Consider the following 21150-nt stretch of genomic DNA (forward strand, 5'->3'; position numbering starts at 1 on the left):
TGGCTGTGGTTATAACGAATTATGTCTCGGATAAGAAGATAATCCCTATCTGTTCTATGATTATTTATGGTGTCACTTACGATATCAAGGCCTTACAAGGCCGCATTCAGACAGGAGAATATAAAGAGGCATCCTGTTAACAAGTCTACGAGCAAGCTTTCAATGCAGGTGCGGATGTGCGTAAGTAACAGTCAAATTAAAATGGATTGCAGTTGAACTATTCTGCAATATACTGTATGTCAATCACACTACAAACTAAAGTTCACATGTGTTCATCTTCTCTCTCAGATAAAAGAGAATTTCTTCAAAACGTCTTAAGTTATTCCTTTCAACTGGAATTGAATCTCACCACTGCCAGCCTGCCAAAAATATTGTCACTGTCTCACTGAGAAAAATATGAGCAATCAACAGTGTATATGGGGGGGAAATAAATATCTCTCGACATCCCAAAGGGATATCAAACTAACAATAACAACTGGAATGAGATCACCAAACAGCTCAAGCAAGCACAGCCTTCCTCCCTTAGACACCTCACAGTTTATCTCTGAGTCAACGTATTACACATTTGTCATTGCATATCAAATCTTGAGAATATAATTATATTCTTTCTGTGCTGTAATTATTCAGTCAAAATAAACCACATACACCTAGCTTACCGTCGCTGTTTGGCCCTAAACTGTTTCACTGTCCCACAGGACTTCTTCACACGTAAACCCAACACTGTTTCAGCAAACCGTTTCTCTTCCTTTTATTCATACCCTCAACCGCTTAACTTATGTATTTACTTAGAAGAAGGCATCTCAGGTGTCTCAGTTCAGAGTTTCACAAGTGCCCTCTGCAAAAAAACAAACTTTTATCAGGCTGAAATAAAGAGGAGAAATGGAAGGACATAATTTAATTTAGACTCCAAGGCTCCTGTGCTTTAAGCACAATGTAGGCCCCTGTAGGCCCCTTCAAACGACAGAGAAAAGAAAAGAAAAGATTAGTCCACCTTTGGTGAAGTGTGTGCCAAGGAGCAGATGGAGTCTGCATATGACATAGCTATGTGCTTTGTATATACATGCCCTCTAGATAAAAGCATACAGTCCTTGGTCAAATACATTGGAGTGACATAAACCAACAGAGCTTCCCCTGTGTTGTGATTTGTTGTAAGAAGCCAACCCATACACAATAATAGCCGTAGCGCCTGAAGCAAATGTGGATAAAGCTTGAGCAAGCATCTAAAGCCTGGGGCAATGTTTGTTAGACTGTCAACTCACACAATATGTGAATCATCCTACAGATTACTGGTGAAGTAATATCACTAAACGACTCACACTTCCCCTTAATCATAATTCCAGGACTTATATAGCAATACATATTAGAAATCATTTGAATCCATGTGTACACACAAGGTATCAATATGAGTAATTTTCAGATTCTCACTTGAGCTGTTGAATATCAGTGCTGACACATTAGGACTTATTAGTAACTGATTGCAGAGTCAATACAGCACTGAAGATCACCATTCAATATATGAAATGTCTTACTTAGCTCTATTTACATTTAATTGAATCATTTTTACATATTTAAAAAGAGAAGTCAATTTATGGGATTGCTGGATTGATAAAGACCATCAACATACCACCTTTTGTCCTGCTCAAAATGTGAACATACAGAATTGATTTAAAGATAAAAAATAAAAAACCTATCAGCAAATATGTGTCTGCTTTTTTAAAGTTTTAATTCAAAATGAGTGTACTGTGTTTTTTTCAGTTCTTTGTGTTCTTATCTACAGTCACTTCACCTGACAATACTGAGTTCAGTGCCTTGAGGAACCCTTTAAGAAAGGCATCATGTTATTCCTTTAAGGATTATTAGGTCATTCGTTACATTAAGTGCTATTTTCATTCTATCTTGTTTGCTGTGGTTTTTGACGGATGAATTTTCTCTACAATACGTATGTTTCCTCCGTTACATTTGGGGCAATGTATTCCTGCCCTGTAACTGCACAGCAATGTATTCACATTTGATCTTTATCTTTTCTTTTATTATATCTCGTTTTTTTACTCTATTTGATTTTTTTTCCTCTCCATTGTGTTCTAGTACTTTTACTTCCCTCTGTGTTTGAAAAGCTTTTATATATAAACTAGATGGCACTCAGAGAGCTCAAACCTCCACAAAGGCCATGCCCTATCTTTCAATATTAATGAGAATGAAAAGTAATGTGTGTATCCGCCCTGTGATTTGGATCTGCTCCAAAAAGTGTAGCACATACTTAACTGTTTAGTCACATGCATGTTCAGTATATAAGTGTGTGTGTGTGTGTGTGTGTGTGTGTGTGTGTGTGTGTGTGTGTGTGTGTGTGTGTGTGTGTGTGAATATGCTTGTATAGGGGTTAGTTATGCTTTACCTTACCACACACACACACACACACACACACACACACACACACACACACACACACACACACACACACACACACACACACACACACACACACACACACACACACACACACACACACACACACACACACACGCGCGAGACCTACCAGACTGCCCAGTTTGGAGGACGAGGAGTTGTTTCTGTGTTTGAGGAGGCCACATCCCTCCATGCCCGGGGCATCTTTGTGGTTTCCATGGACACGAGGACCACCAGCCCCCTCAGATGAGGAGCGAAGACGCCTTTCCATCCGCATCACCTCATGATAGGGGCTGACACTGCTACACAGAGAGGCTGCTGGAGAGAGTAATGAGAAAAGATAAGTTGAATTAGGGTGAAACTGTTGTAACAGTGACTCTAAAAGCAGAGACATAATCATCTTTTTATTATATTTCCAACGGGTAGCAGTCAGCCCAATTTCCTGTATGACTGTGGGTTATTTTCATGGAACTTAATGAAAAGAAGAGCTCTTACATATTGAGTTTTTTAAATTAAGTAAAAACTTCCCTATCTAAGGCTCCTCGGCCTCATTGCTTTAGGTCAAATTGTATTTATTCCAGTTTTGTGATCATCCGGTTTTATCTCTTACCCAGGAAACGAGAGAATGAATGAGGAACTTCAGGGGCAAGACACACAACTGCTATAATAGCTCTGTTATGATCTATAATATGTATAAACAGACAGAGAATGCCATGTTCTCCCATTGTATACACGGTTAAAAAAAAGAACTTCATGACAACCTCTCTCTCTCCCCCTCCCCCTCACTCACTCACTCACTCACTCACTCACTCACTCACTCACTCACTCACTCACTCACTCACTCACTCACTCACTCACTCACTCACTCACTCACTCACTCACTCACTCACTCACTCACTCACTCACTCACTCACTCACTCACTCACTCACTCACTCACTCACTCACTCACTCACTCACTCACTCACACACATGCACACTGCCTACATACACACAGTTTCCACTATGTGTATTTGTGTACTAGATGTCAGTTAATTTCAGCATGAAAGGAGAATACATACCAGAGGCCTTTAAACTGTGAAATAAATATGGTTAATTTTTGTTATGGAGTCCAACAGACTGATCCCGTTATTCCTGTAGTTTATTTGTAGTTCCCACTGCCTGGAAGCTAAACATTAACCAGGTCTTCATCAATATTTAGCTACTTTCCTGCAAGAATGAATTGCAATACACTGCATGTGTGTATGTGTTCACAAAACAACAACAGACTGCTGATACCGCACTAAGCTATTGATCATTGGGAAGGGTTTTTTCGGGCATGTAACAACAGTAGCAATAGAGCAGCATTTCTAATGGGTTATCTAAAAAATGTCCACATTTATAAATAAAAATGTAATCCTAATTAATTTGAGTACTATAATATTTGATCGTGATTAAATCTTGATACATTCATTAGTTATCTTACTAAAACCCTGATAGTTTCATCAGCCAGGAGCACATGAGGCATTTCAGTATCAGCAAAAATGTAATGATCAGTTTTTGCAACTACACTAATTGCTAATAACACGGCTATCTAGTCCAAGAGAGACCCTTAATCAAGCAAACACTTGATTCACTAAATTGTCTCTTTTCCTCCTGAAGGGTAACAAACTCAGCCAGAATCTCATGTTCCATAGAGTCTGATCAAAGTCTGATATAAAGGTAAACGTGATTTTTGGCTGCAGATTTCGGTAACATTTATTTTTGGAGAGGAGAAGCCTTGGATGAAGAATCTCCTCTGCAATGTGGTCCAACATGACATGTATTGTAATATTTCGAAACATTAGACACACAAGGGTAAATAGAATATGAAAAAAATTGTCCAATACACGCAAGCAACACGCACATATTACAAATATACATTGCATTCATAAACCCCGCACAGTTTGTGTTTGTGACTGTTGCTATGCATGTAAACTTGTGATTTACCTACAAGTGTTTGCATGAGTTGCTCACCTGCATGTGGTTTCCTCAAATGAGAAGACCTTGGCTCGTGGCAGCCACAGAAGCTTCCTCTTTCTTGAATGGAGCGTGTGATTCTTGCCCTCCTTTCCGATTGCTCTGGGTTCGATTGACACCCCTCGCTGCGTACCACACATGCCTCGCTCTCGCTGGTGGTCTCCGTGTGGTAACCCGCCTTCCTCTTCTCCACTGACTCCTTCCTCTCCACTGCTGACAACTCATCCCTCACTTCCTTTCTCTCTTCCTCCCTTTCCCTTCTCTCTTCCAGTGATTGTTCCCGCAGAGGTAGGCAGGGTACAGCTGTCTCAGGCTCTGAGAGGGAAATGGCAGTCTCATAGTCTGTGTTGTTTGCTGTGCTGGTGTCAGGGAGTAAAGGTTTTTCAGTGCTGGACTGGGCTGGAGTGAAGAAGACCTGAGGAGAAGACATTTCATTGAGAATGTGTTAAAACAGAACATGAATACAAGAACAATGGTGAACTCCAATAGGGCAAAAAGTTTACATGTGGATTAGTATCCTCAGGAAAGTGTGCATGTCTGGATAGCACATACAGTATTTACTCTTGGCTTAAGAGCAGAGCTTTGTCTTTGAAATATTTATAGAGGATAAATTGGTTTTTTTTCTCAGGAACTCCCCCTCTACCACCAAAACAAAATAGAATCAATTCTTTGGAGGAGGAAAAGTTGTGAGCACAAAGGTGTGAAATGTGGAAGACAGTTTTCAGACATGCATGGGTTTTTCTCTTCATGCCTTAGCACTTTCAATAAAAGGACTTTTATGCCCTGTGCTCAATTTTTATGCCACATTTCACAGATTCCACTCAGTGATCATAAATACTCCTCCTTTATGGTTCTTGTTCTTGACATCCAAGGGCACCTGTGGTTCTATTATCTATTCCTCAAGCTCTGTTATTTAATTTTTTATACAAATATTTGTTTGCCAACAAGAAGAAAGATTTACTGTTTATATTATTTTACATACCTGACACAAGTTGCATTTTCATCTTCAAATCAATGCTGTTTCACTTTTACTCCAGGAACTTTTACATGAAACTTACTGTTTGTCTTTACGATTAACATATTTGATCCCAAAACCCCATCCATGAGTCAAGAAGACAGCGAAAAGAAACAAACACACTACCTGGGATGTAGAAACAACCAAGCTGAAGTTCTCTGGAGCAGGTGGGGACTCAGGTGGAGCTGGGTAAATAGCTGGCTCGGGCACAGAGGCAGGAGGGGCTACACCAGGTCCGGGGCTGGGAGCTGGCAGAGCATCCACCTCAGATACAGAATCCTCCGTGATGGGGATGAACTCTGACGGGGTGATGGCTGTGGTTCCGTCCTCTGATATCATAGGGGACTGGAGTGAGCTTTCCCCACCGGCACCAAGCTCGCCTGGCCATGAGCCCGGGGTGAGGCCTCCGCCACCTGGAGTGATGGTGGTGGAGCTTGGAGGTTCCAGATTCACTTCTGGAGGTCTGTGGTGGTCTGAGGTCCGGGAGAAGCGGTGGTGAGCGGAGAAAGATTTGGGCAGCAGCTGTTTCTTCCGTGACGACCGTTTACTATTACTACCAGTACCACCACTGTAGTCATCCAGGTACCCGGAGTCGTCACCCTCATTGACCCCTGACCCACTTATACAGTTTATAAATACATTTCGATTGGCTGTGGACGAGGAGGACGAGGACCCTTTTTCAAAATCCTCCGTCTGAGAGCGGGAGATTTTCTTTTGCTTGTGGCTGCCGAATCCAAACGAGTGGCGTGACTTTGGCCGTCCACCGCCTTCACTGAACCCCGTTGACAATGACGTTGAAATCTGCTGGTTATTTCCATTGGTGTCAGTGCTCTGTGTCAGGGGGGGTGTAAGGTTTAGGTTTATAGGCTTGACACGTGGATCACTATTCCGTTTAGCTGAGAAATTGAGAGATGGAGTTCTGAAAAGGCTGCGGCGTTTTCCCGTGCTGCCTGAACTGGAGTTGGTGCTGGAGGGTGAAGAGGTGTGGACTCCATTGCCCTGTCCACCTGAAGACGGAGAAGAGGGGAGAGAATCCTGCCTCTTACTGCTGCTGCGGCGGAAGATTGGCAGGCGGGACACAAGTGTGGACCGACGTGAGCCTGATTCACCCATCGAGAAGCCGAGGCAGTGGGGCACTCTGAGGAAACAAACAAACACAAAAAAACATTTAATGCATACAACATGCACCAACATGGAGTCACAATCATTGTGGCCAATCGGTTGTTGGGAAATATCGAGGCAATAATTGTGACATTCACAACTTGCAACATGGTAGAGCTGGAAATCAAATTTCATGATATTTTTTACCAAATACCTTTAATATAGATATAGCGATGATATGTACTATAAAACCTGATAATAAAGGAATTGTCTCGAACATCATTAACGCAATGTAAATATATGTTTTTAATTATCACTACAAGCAATGGAAGCAAATGAGCTGACTGTCTTTCCTTGAAAATGTAGTCCCTTTCTAACAGAGTTTAGCTCCCGTTATAAACTGAAAATGTAGCTTTGTGTTCAAGCCATGAATCACATATAATAAACATCATTAATTTCCGCTCAGTCATGAATGATGAAAAACAAAGCAATGAGGCTCAGCAGTCACACTAATAACAATTTTAGTGACTGCCTCCAGTGTGTAGAGTTTAGAGAAGGCTTATTAAAGTAAAAACAACGGGGACAAAAATGAATTATAAATGGTGGGACGGTCGATCTTTATTTAATTTGTCGTCCTTGGTGATTAAGGTTTAAACAATAAAATGATTAAGGAATATTTCGTATTTGCCTAAGGTTTTTTGTTTGGTTCCGGGTAATTGGTAAATAAACTTGTGTAAAAGCACAAAATGCATAAGAACACAGAAAGCAAAGTGAGGGCCCTATTCAAAGATTATCATCTCAGACAAAAGATTGATGATAGAACATAAAAATGAACTGAATTTCCTGTCCTGTGACGCAGCTACATATTACCTGTCTATTTCAAATGCACGACTGTCTTTTAGAGTAAAAAGTAAGAGTATCAGGCTCTAACACTGTGCCTCATGTAATCTTCATTCACAAACAGCTTTATACAATTGTACACATAGAAAGCCTCTTAGTGAATGAATTAGAGCACGGTCATTGTCTTGTCTTTGCCCGTAAGAAGCAATGGAAGTTATAAGTGTTTAGTCAAAGATTAAAGGGAAACATTAACTCGTGTTTTACTTGTTTCCTGTAATTAATTAGCCAAACTGACTTGTACTGTGTTTAAGAGGCTGCGACTGTGAGAGCTACAGAAGCCTTTGGTTTTCCTCCTCTGTGTAATAAATATTGACACCCTTCACTGAAAAGGCTCATGACTGTGTGAACTCCTCAAAAGTAAATTTGATCATGGTGGGATAAAACAACATTATACTGAGTCAACTTTTTTTCAAAAGATGACTAAGCATAATATACACTGCCCGGCCAAAAGGTCACACACTCTAATATTCGTTGGACAGCCTTTAGCTTTGATTACGGCAAGCATTCGCTGTGGCATTCTCTCCACAAGCTTCTGCAATGTCACAACATTTATTTCTGTCTTGCATTCATTTTTCGCCAAGATATTGTATTGATGACGGGAGATTCAGACCACTGCGCAAAGTCTTCTCCAGCACATCCCAAAGATTTTCAATCAGGTTCTGGTCTGGGCTCTGTGGTGGCCAATCTATGTGTGAAAATAATGTACTTGAACCACTCTTTCACAATTTGAGCCCGATGGATCCTGGCATTGTCATCTTGGAACATGCCCGCGCCATCAGGGAAGAAAAAATCCATTGATGGAATAACCTGGTCATTCAGTATATTCAGGGAGTCAGCTGACCTCATTCTTTGGGCACATTGCTTAACCTAGACCAGACCAACTGCAGCAACCCCAGATCATAGCCCCCCACAGGCTTGTGACCTTTTTTTTGGCCGGGCAGTGTATAAAACAAGTATTAATATTTACCTGTTTACCTACTTTATTTCAACATTTAAAGTAGTTCTGATATTGTCAACAATTAAATGTTATAGTCCAAATGCAGTTATACTAAGTTATGTCTGTCTAGGATCAATTCAAGATATGTGTGCGAGTAAAGCAAATTGCAGGTTAGCAGCCTGGTCAAATATTTCTTACACATTTCAGATTGACCAGCAGATCAGAAGTTGCCCTCACAGCAACACACAGACATTTGATCAGGTCATGACACTCTGGCCTGTCTCACTGTGACCAGGTCGACATCGTTTAAATACTTATACAGAGATTAAAACAGATTGAGAACAGCTCCTACCAGTCAGGTGTAATAAGAAAAACACTTTTAAGCAATAGCTTGCTTGTCAGGCCTTGTGAACACACAAAAACATAACACAAAATCACTGCGGGATAAAATGAAGGCCCACCCACATGGGTGCCCACGCTGAAGCTTACACAAAGATAAGGTTGAGAGGTAATAACTGCACTGAAACAGGTGTTTACTTCCTCGCTGCCTGGCCACTGCACAAAAAACGATACTACCTGAACAGAACTTCCGCTTATCTTAGTTCCTCTTCCCTTTTATTTGCTCTATAGTGCCGTATAACAGAGTTGCTGTGTTGGATAACAATTCACAGAGCATAAACTATTTGATTTGCTGCTTGCCTGACTTCCATTCGAATGTTGCATTACAAATATCCTGAACTAAATTAACAGGGCTTGACTATTCTTGTTCTGAACATTTCAGTAGTTTAGTTTAAAGCAAATTTCCAATATAATTATTACTGTAAAGCCAAGCATGACGTCTTTCATTCACGCACTGATGTTAAGTTTGAATTGTCTTATCATCACATACTACTGCCTGAGTGTTCCCCCGTTACATCATAAACCAGAAGGCTGCTGTATTGGTCCAAATTCCCGTTTCAGTGCACTTCCACACTGATAAACAATTAGACTATCTGAAGGTTTGAAAGAATAGAAAGGTGTGTATGGCGTGTGCATAGCGTAACAGGGTGTTTCCTATAAAACAGGTTCTTGATGGGATCTTTTTTTAAAGTTATTGCCACACATTACATGCAGCCCATAATCTTCTATGCATTTATGACAGATTAAATATTAGGCAACACTTTACGGCTGTACAAGTCCTGGCTGAAAACAGAAAGAAATACAAGCCCCATACAAGCTAACATAGCTAAGTTTTCTGATGTCTGATAAGAAATCTTCAGATTATTTTAAACACGTAACAGAGTGGCACAACTAAAGAGGGATAAGAATTTGTTTCAGGCTGTGTGGGAGTTACTTTTAGAAGGTGTGTGTTTTCATGCAGGGAGAGAGCTGGCTTCAATGATGGGGTTGGTGGTATTGTCACACTAAAATATTCCAATACTATATCTGCATTAAGACACAATCAAAAAAACGGTAACATAGATATAAGGGCCAAAAATGTACAAATATTGTGTTCTCTGTTCATTTAATTAGGGTACAACACTGATGATACCAATCAGAAATACAAGGTACACATTATTACTCAACATACTACAATGATTCCTTTATGATAACTAATCTACCATCAGTTGACCTATGTAACATATAGTTTTCTGCAACCTATGTTATTCATAGAATAACCCAACTGTTTACCATATCATATGCAAGCTAAGACATGTGTTCAAAACAACAAGCTATCTTGAGCAAGAAGTCACCTTTTCACCATAAACTCAAATGAGAAATGTAATCTCTCACCTTTGACCGGACAGAAAAACTGCTACTCTGAAAACATGTCAACTATCTTGCTTTCAAGCACACTTAATGAAATAACAACCTGCAGACTAAAAACCTTTAGACTCAATTATACGGCATTAAAGTAGAAGCTTTGGAGGACGAGAAACACATTGCAACTTAAGAACGCCATGCAAATAGAAAAATGCAAAACAAAAGCCAACACTTGCTGCACGCTGCAAATGACGAACATAAGCAAAAGTATTGAAACACTCACCATATCTAATACAACACCTGCCTTCTTTTTATCACAAGTATGATCATGGAAATTATAGTGCACTAAACAGGGTTTTATGCCTAAAATAACTTCTCTATTCGTCAGCACAGTGTTTACTGGCCAACTATGCACATGTGGGATTAAGTTAGGATTAATGCGGGATGGAGCACAGAAAAGTATTAATATCGATAGAGATTTGGCAATGCATATACACAATATTCAAATAATACCATATAATATAACATCTGATAACAATAATTAACATAGACCTTTTCTTTATGTATGATCAGTCAGAATATTTTTAAGCTAATATTGGTACGGCTTTACCCAATCAAATTATGTAGTACATGGGTAAACTCAGGAGGGCCCTACAGATTAGATTTGAAAGGATAACATCTCTCAAATGTTATTTCTTACAGTATATTGGGAAGTGAGATTCAGCCTCAACTTCTCTTTTATGACACAGCTCACTCACGCTGAGTGAAAACAAATACTAGTGTCTACGAGTTAAAGTTCCTTTAATGTGTGGCTCAAAATGTATTGCTTATGTTTAGAATGGTTGCTGACATAGTGGCACCTTGTAATGCATAGTGATTGGGGGTTAGCCCACTCCCCCTTTAAAGCATCACTTATTAATGAATGGGCCTTAGCATGATGTTGGTCCTGTATGCTTACCAACACTTGTTACTGTTCTCTTTCAACCAGTTCGCTATAGCCAGTATCAGATAATACAGCCTAATGAGATGAGATGCAGGGATGTAAATGTGAGTAACCAGCAGTAGCAGCACCAGCCTAGCGGGAACCAGCAGCTGTCAAACAGAAACGTCAACAACGCTCTGAAGCCTGCCGACCTTAAATCCAGACTAGCTAGCTGGGTCAAATCAGTGACAGTCAGCCGTCGGGAGTAAGCTCTGGAGCTAATGGCTGCTACGACATTACATCAATACAATGCAGTGTATCGCTTTCTCCTGGCTGTAAAGGTCAGAGGAAATACAGTAGCATGCACTGTCCGGTGTTTCAGGCGACTGGCTAGCAGGCAGCGGCACTCACACTTACCTTGCGCAGAGTACCAGCAGTTTCTCTAGCGACGCCGAGCAGCTGGATATATCTTCGCTTTGTGCTCACACGAGTTACCATAGCCTACATGGAGGAGTCTGAAAGTGTACAATGGTCCTGGAATCGAGGTAGCACCTTGGGTTTCACTGATGCCGATATTACACCTCTGTGACGTGGAGGCTCTTTTCCTCCTTCGTCTCTTCCGCGTTGCAACGACAGACCGCGAACGTGAACAGCGTGACGTCCCTCTTCCTCCTCCTTTTCCTCCTCCTCCTGCCTCTTCTTCTCCCACAAATCAGCATCCTCCAGCAGGTGGAGGGATGGACAATTCAATCTCTCACTGGCAAATATAATCGATAAACTGAAATCTTCTTTTATGTAGCCTACTTAATATTGGGATGTCTATAGCAGTCTATATGGAAGAAATTAGCCATTCACTTGTATCCCTAAAACAGCAAACTACTCCTTTGGTATGTCAACATGTGTATGCCATTGTTTTGTATCAGATAGGCTAAGATAAACTTAATTTGTCATTTAAATTGAAGTATAACTGCAGAGATAAAGATTATAATAGAGAAGTCACTTTATATAGTAAATTAAAGCTGTGGGCTATGTTTACTTTAGGCTATAAATACATGCATGAAAAAAAAAAAAAAAACACGTGATAAAACCTACACAAAATATACACTTTGTAACAATAACATGTATTAAGCAAAACAAAAATTCCATTTAGTGATAAGATTTAAGATTCAAGGTCCAGTGTGTAGGATTAAGTAGCATCCAATGTTGAGTTTGCAGATTGCATTAGCTAAACTCACCCTTTAATGGCAACAGTTTTGACTTGAGATGTTTATGTTTGGTTTACATTACCAATAGCTCTATTCAAGTCTCCAAGTTAGCCATATCAGTGTGAGCATGCACAATACTAGATCACTTTAACCTACTTACATTCATGGAATCCAACCATCAAAATCCTGTTGTTTTTGTGCTTTAGTCAAAACGCCTATATCACTATAGATGTGTTGGGAAACTTACAGCGGCCTTAGGTAAACTTGAAATCGCAATAAGCCCTTTTTATTCCCAATGTTTGGTTTGGCCAACTTTGAGCTACTGTGGTAACATGATGGTGCAAAGGGGGACTCCTTGAGAGATGTTCTGCATCCTATTAAGATATGAAGAGTGACTCTAGTCTAATTAAAACACAATTCTTCATTTCATGTCATTAAGACACACAAATGATTTAAAAACACTAGTTTTATTTGATCAAATACCCACACAGCCAAATAAAAAGTGTAGCGATCCAGGAATCAGAGCAAAAACCAACATTTCTACATCTTTACATAGCAAATACAGAAACCCACTACTTACACACCACATCCAAATCTAGTGGAGAAAATAGATAAGGACAAATGCACTGTCACTAATTTAGAGTTTAAAAAAATTGTGTTGCTGAAAAGAAACAAATTACAAGACACAATTCAAGTATTGTTTAACCTTTATATTAAGGAAAATGCCATTCAAAACCACAAAGTAAACAAACTAATTGCAGTGCAAATTGTCTTGATATGCTTACGTCTGGCTTAACCTAAAGCCTGTTTGATAATATTGCACACACACTTATTATACACATCTGCAGAGCCAAACATTTTAAAGTGCCAGCTTGGAAATATATTGATAGCCAGCTTGCAATATTTTTTGGTTCTAAATTCATTTTTGAAAGCAATCTAGGATGCATTTTAATTTGTAACATTAGATGAGATGTTCAGATTTGTATAACTACATGCAATTGTGCAGCGACCAAGTGAAACAAAACCAATAAAGAAATCCAAAGAACATTCAGCCATTTCCGCTGTAACGAGGAATACATTCTGTGAAACTGTAAACCTGCCCTGCAAATTCATAAATGCATATACATGTTTTGTAGATCTTAAGACAGTCATTTTCAAAATACAGAAATCAAGTTTCATGTATGAGTCTTTATAATGTTGGGGTGAAAATAACTGACAGAAAAACTAAAAACGCAAACGGTCATAGAAATCCAATATTGTTTTTTTAAATCGAGATACGAGGAGGTTTCGGTCCAGCTACATGTAAGAGCATGAGTTTATTAAATGTTTGTAAACTAAATCTAAAAACAAGTACGTGATCCACAATATATAACCAAAGCATTTGAACTGACAAATCAAACAAACACCACAAAAAGGTGGGTAAAATGTTGTTACATTAGTACCACTTGAAAAAACCCTTCCACCAAGTTGCACCAACAGTGATACACATCACTTTCAAGTCCATAAACAAATAAACCAACAGATAAACATTTAAGATGTTTTATTTCACAGAAAATCATATACTCTGGATTATGATATATATACACACACAAGGAAATAAAATCAAACATTTGGACAAATCAACTTATCTCACATTAAAGAAAAAGGCGAAGATATTGAACAGACTGACACAGACAGAGCGGCAAATCAAACCAAATTTCTTTCTGTGAGGAAAGGTACAGTAGTTATGGTTTTCCAGGCCTGACAGAGAGGTAGGTAGCATTAGGCCCCGATCAGGGCCAAAACCCTGAGAAAACACACAGATAACCCTTACCCTCCAGAAAGAAATATATATGAATGTACAAACAAACCTATTTGCAGGCACATAGAGTATACTTGTGTGGTTGCCCAGCAAACAGTCTGTCCGGTGTGCTCCGTTGACTTGAATCTGAGCAGAATTAATCAAAGCCGATCAAAACTTAAGTGATCTTTCTGATAGCCAAGCTCGTCAGTGACCAACTAAAATGCTACAGTTCATGCGTCAGCACCGCAGGTAAACGGTGGTCTTGATAGTGTGTAAAAAAAAAAAAGTACTGAAAAGTGTGTTGTGTAATAGCACTTTTAAGAACCTGAACAACTGTGTTCCATTTTTAAACTGTGTTTAAACGCTACTAGGCCACAGAGTGGTGTTTCGCACTTAGAAGCAGCACCAGAACTAACATGCTCGGCTATTAGTGACCATGCAGCTGTAAAACTGGTGTTTAAGAGAACTACATGATGTTTTTGTACCTGGCTGGTTTTATGGCGTTAGAAGTCACATTCAGTGCCACGCAAACAGTGATAGGCTGTAAATTCAAAGTGACTACTCCAGGATGAACATTTATGTTGGTACAATGTGAATACCCGTGTGAGTGTGACAGTCCCCCATGAGACATCAATGTGCCCATTATGTTAACATTACAAGTGAAGAAGCTAACAAGGTAGTGATCAAAATGTGATGATTGTTAGGTTTATCATGTGCAAGGCTTCATTCATAAATGTGTGCAAAAACAGCTGAACATAACTGTGATGAAGAAAAGCAGTGTTTTTTGTGATAATGTCAAGAGTGAATAGGCAAGTAATGAATACAAGTAACTGTTATAACATTGACACCAGTGTCTATGATAAACCCACCTACAGTAAAACTCAAAGTAATGCTTGTGCAATAACACCAACAACTGCTTGCTAGAGCAAACTAAAAAGGACCAATTTCCTTAAAAAGAAAAGGCACAAAGGCGCTAGCTTTAAAGTAGTTACTAGGCTTTAAGGTCCATCAAGATTACATCTAAACCTATGCTGCTACATAGAGACAATTAGTTAGAGAAAGATCCCCCAATATTTAATACACACAAAATAATCTATTACCATGTACCTGGCAAAAGAGGGAGTGTACGTGTAAGCTCAAAGGCGTTTTAATGTTAAAACTATAAAGACTTAAAATTATTTGAAAACTAACTTCTCAGCCAATTCCACTATACAAACAGCTGATCATAGCTGGCAATTAAAACCAGGGCAAATACAATGAACCGATACAGAGACTTTGGTATGTAGAGAAGACCTTTGACATACCATATCCCAGCCTCAGGGGACTTTTGTATAGACAAAAGTATACACGTCATTCTTGTGTATGAATCATACGTTACACATGCCATCTCTTAATAGGCCAGTCTCCAGCAGATGTATCATTTTACCATTTAGGACTAAAGGTCCTGATTAAATCAGCCTCATCTGACCTAGAGAAATTCTGTTTGGATTGTACTCCACCACCCTGTTAATAAAATCTGCTCTTTCCAGAACATGCCTAACATTAAACTGAAGCAGGTCCGGATGCATGAGCATGCTCCATCCCGCCTCAGAAGGTCAGTCTCTTAGCAGTGATAAACTCCTCCAGTTGAACCTTGCCACTGCCCATGAGGCCGAAAGCAGGATACATTGTCCCTGAACAATCCACCTGCCTCTCATAAAGGCACCTCATGGTGTCAGGCATCATAAAAATACACCCGGCACGCGTCGTAATCTAGGCATACACCAAGGCGCTGTGGCATGGGGAGCACGCGGTTGCCTGGGTCGCCTGACGATGCATTTGCTGTGGAGACAGATGAGGAGGAAGACGTCTTGGGGATGAAGAGTTTGCCCATGCCCAGAGTGAGAAGAGTGAAGGGCTGGGAAAGCTCGTAGCATGTGTCTTCACTGCCGCTGTCATGCCCACTGTCATGGTCATACCTAGTGAGAGGAAAGAGAACAACAGTTACATATTGTATCAAATGCTTTGAAAACAATTTCATAATCATGTGGAAAATAATGTTTAATAACAGTGATCAGTACCGATGCATCCAGAGTGTGTGAAAAATATTAATGAAGGCTGAAACTGACGATTACTTATTAGTGCATCTACTTGTTTTTCTCAATTAATTATTTGGTCATGGAAAAGTGTCAGAAAATAGAATAGACCCCTTTAGAACTTCCAACAGTCAAAAACACATTTGATATACAATCAGAGAAAACATGAAAAAATGTTATGTTGGATTTTGAAAAGTGGATCAAACCAGTAAAATATTGCAAAAAATGAATTGTGGAATTTGTGACAGATTAGTTTTCTGTCAATTAACCAATGTAGGGCATCATGTTTAACTGTTTTTATTATTTGCTTTTTTTGTGGTAACGCATACTCAACCTTCAAATTACTTGTTCAATGCTGCCCTGTGTCTATCAACTCACATGCATCGTGTAATAACCAAAGAACTAAGATGTCTTTGCGTAAATAAATGTGTTCCTTTACATGAGCTGATCCAGTGAGAAAGGCAGGCTTTGTCTGAGAGTAAGCTCTTTACCAGTTTATCCTGGTTCTCTTACATCACAGGATTAAGTATGACTCAAACACACTTATCGCTGTGCTGAGTTTGTTTACGTCTGTTTGTGCTGCAGTAAGGTATGCAAAGGTAAAGACAGACCCTGCACCAAATGAAATAGTCACTGTTTCACCATTTCTGTTTTTGCTGGAAGAACTTAGGGTAACCGCTGTGGGTTGAGTATGTAAAAAATCTGCTTCACTTACCTTGGGCTGCTGGTATCTCTCGGATTGTGAAACCATTCAAGAAGCTTAGAGTCAGAGGCCACTCCAAATTTAACCATGTAGGAGTAGGGCTCCACCTTGAAGGCCCAATAGTGTCTGCAAAACAAACAGGAACAAATGCATTTAATATTGTAGGGCTGGAATTACAATGATCCATTGATTATCATTTGTCCTTTGACATCCCAGGTTGTAAAAAATCTTCCCAGCAACTTTCAGATTGGAGGCTAAATAAAGACTGTACAGAAATTACAACCACCTTGTGCTAAAAATAATAAAGTTCCATCTCTGCTTTCTTTTGAATATTTTATATCTAGGCAGCATGACATTAATAGACTAATGAGCATGACATCAGAGGTAACTGCAAGTCTAACTAAGGTCAAGGGTTGATGCTTTTTGCATACCTTCCTTGAGAGATGCCCATGTCCCCAATGATGTAGTCCAGTCCGATGTAGCTGCCCGTCTGCACACGTTCTGCAGCCAGGAGGAAGGCCATGCTAGCTACGCTCTCCACAGTGTCCCGTCGCTTGTTCAGAATTAACCGCTCCGTGCTGAAGCCACATTTGTCGCTGAACAGGAAACCGAAAGCTGAATGTGTAGAGATAGAGGGAGAATGAACCAGAGATGAAACAAATTGGAGGGGGGGAAAAAAGACATAAAAAATGTGGATAAAACAATAAAATAAGGATGGTGGAGAAGGAAAGCATTAATAGTATAAAAAGAAATCTGGGGCTATGAGTGCTTATAATTTGTGCAAAAGGAAGTGTTCCCTCTTTTACAGAACTGGAAATGCGTAGGTGACAAGAGTGGACACACGAGGGCGCTATAGTACAATCTTAAAGAGCTTAGACCTGTATGCCATCATTATCAAACCATGAAGAACAGCCATAGAGCTTAATCCACATTTACTTTGTGCAGATGTTATTTATCTTCAATATGTGGGTGCAATTAAATGCATTCTATAAATACTTTATGGGCCAAAGGCCACAATTACAATATTGCAGACTACCATGCAATCTGAGGTCTACTGGGGAAGACAATTTAATTTGCATATACGTAGGAAAGTCTTTCCAGAAACTAGGCCATATTAACGATAAAAGTAGAACCCTGCCTAAAGGCTGAACATACAATAATACTGTCACTTTATGGTATGTAGTTAAGGCTTAAAATCCAACGGCAAAAGATGTGCCATGTCAGAAACCTCCCAAATCATCTGGTGCACATAACCTTGAATTTCATAATTAATACATTTAGACTCAAATGTTTTTGTTCACCAAAACCTGGGCAGCAAAAAAAGAAAAAAAAAAATGTAATCAGCTTGGTCAGTTTGGTAAATCTTCCATTGAAATCCGTGTTGCAAATATCTGCTCAGTACTGCAAGTGTGAGGCTACCAGTAAATTAATAATAAAGAAAATGGGGGCAAACCTAATTGATGCGACATGAAATTAGTCCCAAAGCGAAAATATTTTTAATTTGAGTAAAGTAGACGATATTTATATTTTGGGTTTCCTTTTAAAGCGAGTTAATGATGACTTAGCTTCACAAGGGACTGTAAACTGAGCTCAATCATGAATAGACCTAGAAATCTGCGCAATTTGCTTTTACACAAGCAGCATACAGTATTAGCTGTTAAACATGCTGGTTCTCTGCTTTGAGGGTCTGAATGATGTCCTACTCATAAAAAGACTGATAAACGCTGACCAGCCAGGATATAAGTGCTGACGCATTGCAATGTCCTTATACATTTTGATTAGGGGTATGCCTGCAAAGGAAAATGTATTTGTTTTCTGTATTTGTGTCTACTCATGCTTCGTCATGAGTAGCCATGTGCGAGAGCCAGTCCACATTTTGTCCTCTGCCTTTCACTGGCCTGAAATTTCACCTCATTACTGTCGCACAGTGAATCCATGCACTCAGTCTGACACGAACCAGAGAGCACAGGAATGTGGAAGCACCAACCACAACACAAATGACAAGGTTTGTGTAGGAAACAAATCAAAGCACAGCCATATCAGAGGAGGGAGTGACGTGTCATAACATGTGCGCAGGCTCCGGCCATGGCCGAGGGAAATGTGAAGCCTGAATTGTGACAAAAACAAAATTAGAGCACCACAGAAAACTCGTCTGCAAATCTAAGATTTTTACACTTGCAGTATGAATAACCAGTGTAGGCAGTGAATCAAAGTGACAGTGCTATAATGGGAGGATATGATTTGAAATCAAGTTCAGCAGATGGTTTGGGATGATTTTAATTAATTCCACCTGGCATCTGTCAGGGAAGCTGAAATGGGAAGCAACAGATGCAACTACAGGTTTGTTTTCCAAGCTGCCAAGCTGCACAACACCCTCCACTCCCACACAGACAAAAGCTATACTGGCTTCAGCCATCCAAGACAGGAAAAAAAATGACCATGCTGATAAACTAAAACACCATTGCATTCATTACCACCATCAAGCATGCAGCAAGAGAATTCCAAATTTAAAAACAGCGAAGCATCTGTGATGTGATAATCCTCCTAAAAATCCCAAACACTCCGACGTGTTCAGAGAAGGAAAGGAAAGCTTAGCTGTTGCCTTGGCCAAAAGAGGCCAAACCACAGGGGCGGTTTGTCAATTATAATGCACTTAGCAACAACATCCATAACGCAGATTACAGTGATTGAGATTAATCTTTTAAAAACATGGCGCACACACTTCGACAGCATTTTTTAAAATCATTATCTGGGACTTCAGGAACTCAAATAACCTCTTACCCATTCCATTATACACTTTGGTCAAATTCAAGACTCAGGACAGACCAAGAACACACACCCATCATTGGGGGAAAAAATAAGAAACAGACATGTGCAACACAGTTTCTGGAAAACGTCAGCAGACGGGTTGAGCTTACCAGGTGCAGGGGGTGTGTGGAAGGTGACCTCAGGGCTGTGGGGGCTGAACATGGAGTTTCTGCAACTTTTGACCCTGAAGGAGTAAAGGCTGTCAGGTTCCAGGTCACACACCACAGTGTTGGGACCATAAACCCTGTCTGTAGCTCTCCAGACTCCACTGTCCTCACCGTCCTCCTGGGACGGGGACTGGCTCGGCCCACCCAGTCTACAGAAAAACAACATTATAGTCAAGGACATTTTCCACATTACCATAACTTGTAGATAAAGACAATCCTCCACTCTTCTTGCCGTCATCGCTTTGTATGTGTGCACCCACCTGCGATACTCCATCACGTGGTGATCTGTGGGTAGGTGGTCATCAGACAGCCTCCAACAGATCGAAGCCTCGTTGTAGACTCTGCTAGCGGACAGGTCAATCAGAGGAGGGTCTGGAACTGAAGAGTAGAAAGACATGTTGACAGTCTTGCCATCTCTGGTTTACATTTAATACACTGCTCATTTAGTTTTTCTTTTCATAAGTCATTCTTTAATGATTTAAAGAGATGACATCATGCAGCTGACAATCATATTATAACACATTTTCAACATTATGCACATGATGGAGGTCAATGCTGAAAAACTTGGTTCTGGTTTTTAGCAGAAGGCAGAGCGTATGCATAACTGGAAAACCTACCTTTAAAAAATAATAATAATAAAATAAAAAATCACAAAGAAATTCCAGTAAAACCTCTTGTGTCTTAATCGTGCTTAGTACAGTGCTTCAGCTCAATAACTAGGGTTTAAGCAAATGCCATAGTGTAAGTGTGGCAAAGATTAGGTTTGTCAGGATCAGGACTATCCCCTCGGGACAATGGACAAGACTGTCTTGCATAATGGAGTCTGTTAAGAGGTTTTTACGTCAACTCGCTGCCAGGAAATGCACTTTGTAAATCACCCACACCACCAACAGTTTTCTCTTCCTCTCCAACTTTCACCTTCAATTTCCTGTCGTTCATCCCTTTAGCATGGCCGTTCTCTGCAAATTGTTCCCCCTTTTAGTTGTGAAGATTTCCTAAGAAGCATCAAACTCTCTACCCTCTGATTAAACAGTCATCCGAAAACCAAAAGCTTACTTCTCAACCATAGTCTAATTTCTGTCCACATAATCCACTCCGTTCACCTTATCCTTAACAGTTCTCAAGCCAAGGCTAATATTTCTCCAGACACAATCTCATTACTGTAACCATGTAGGTCGGGTGTCTTTTCTCTAGGATCAAGACTTTCTTCAACAGCCTTCATTCTCCCTGTGAGAATTTCCCTCTTCATAGTTCCCATTCCCTTCCTAAACCTTTTTTCCCCTACAGACAGATTCCCCTTTTTGACCAGTGTCACTACGGAACAGAGCTCTCTGAGCCTCCAAATTCACTCGGCTTATCCTCTGTCTCCAAAGGACTTTCTGTCCTAGGCAC

At 40.0% G+C, this 21150-nt stretch overlaps 2 protein-coding genes across 3 annotated transcripts in view; both read right to left on the minus strand.

The window, feature by feature from the left end:
- The window catches only part of ccser1 (coiled-coil serine-rich protein 1), a 103947-nt gene extending 92316 nt beyond the window's left edge, over window positions 1–11631 (minus strand). The window contains exons 1-4 of one of the 2 annotated variants that reach the window (XM_063897629.1): window positions 11435–11631; window positions 5541–6552; window positions 4397–4814; window positions 2534–2718 (exon numbers count right to left, since the gene is read on the minus strand). In XM_063897629.1, coding sequence (XP_063753699.1) covers window positions 2534–2718; window positions 4397–4814; window positions 5541–6527 — 1590 coding nt within the window. In that variant the 5' untranslated portion in view covers window positions 6528–6552; window positions 11435–11631. Of the gene's footprint in view, window positions 1–2533; window positions 2722–4396; window positions 4815–5540; window positions 6553–11434 lie in introns of both variants that reach the window. The other variant, XM_063897628.1, reaches the window with a different exon arrangement.
- A 1280-nt stretch (window positions 11632–12911) lies between these two features.
- The window catches only part of trim36 (tripartite motif containing 36), a 28192-nt gene continuing 19953 nt past the window's right edge, over window positions 12912–21150 (minus strand). Inside the window, 6 exon segments of the mRNA XM_063897645.1 lie at window positions 12912–15721; window positions 15723–15963; window positions 16796–16909; window positions 17215–17398; window positions 19702–19907; window positions 20019–20136. Coding sequence (XP_063753715.1) covers window positions 15593–15721; window positions 15723–15963; window positions 16796–16909; window positions 17215–17398; window positions 19702–19907; window positions 20019–20136 — 992 coding nt within the window. The 3' untranslated portion in view covers window positions 12912–15592.

The sequence above is a fragment of the Eleginops maclovinus genome, chromosome 12 (assembly GCF_036324505.1).
Source record: "Eleginops maclovinus isolate JMC-PN-2008 ecotype Puerto Natales chromosome 12, JC_Emac_rtc_rv5, whole genome shotgun sequence".
Classification (NCBI taxonomy): Eukaryota; Metazoa; Chordata; class Actinopteri; order Perciformes; family Eleginopidae; genus Eleginops; species Eleginops maclovinus.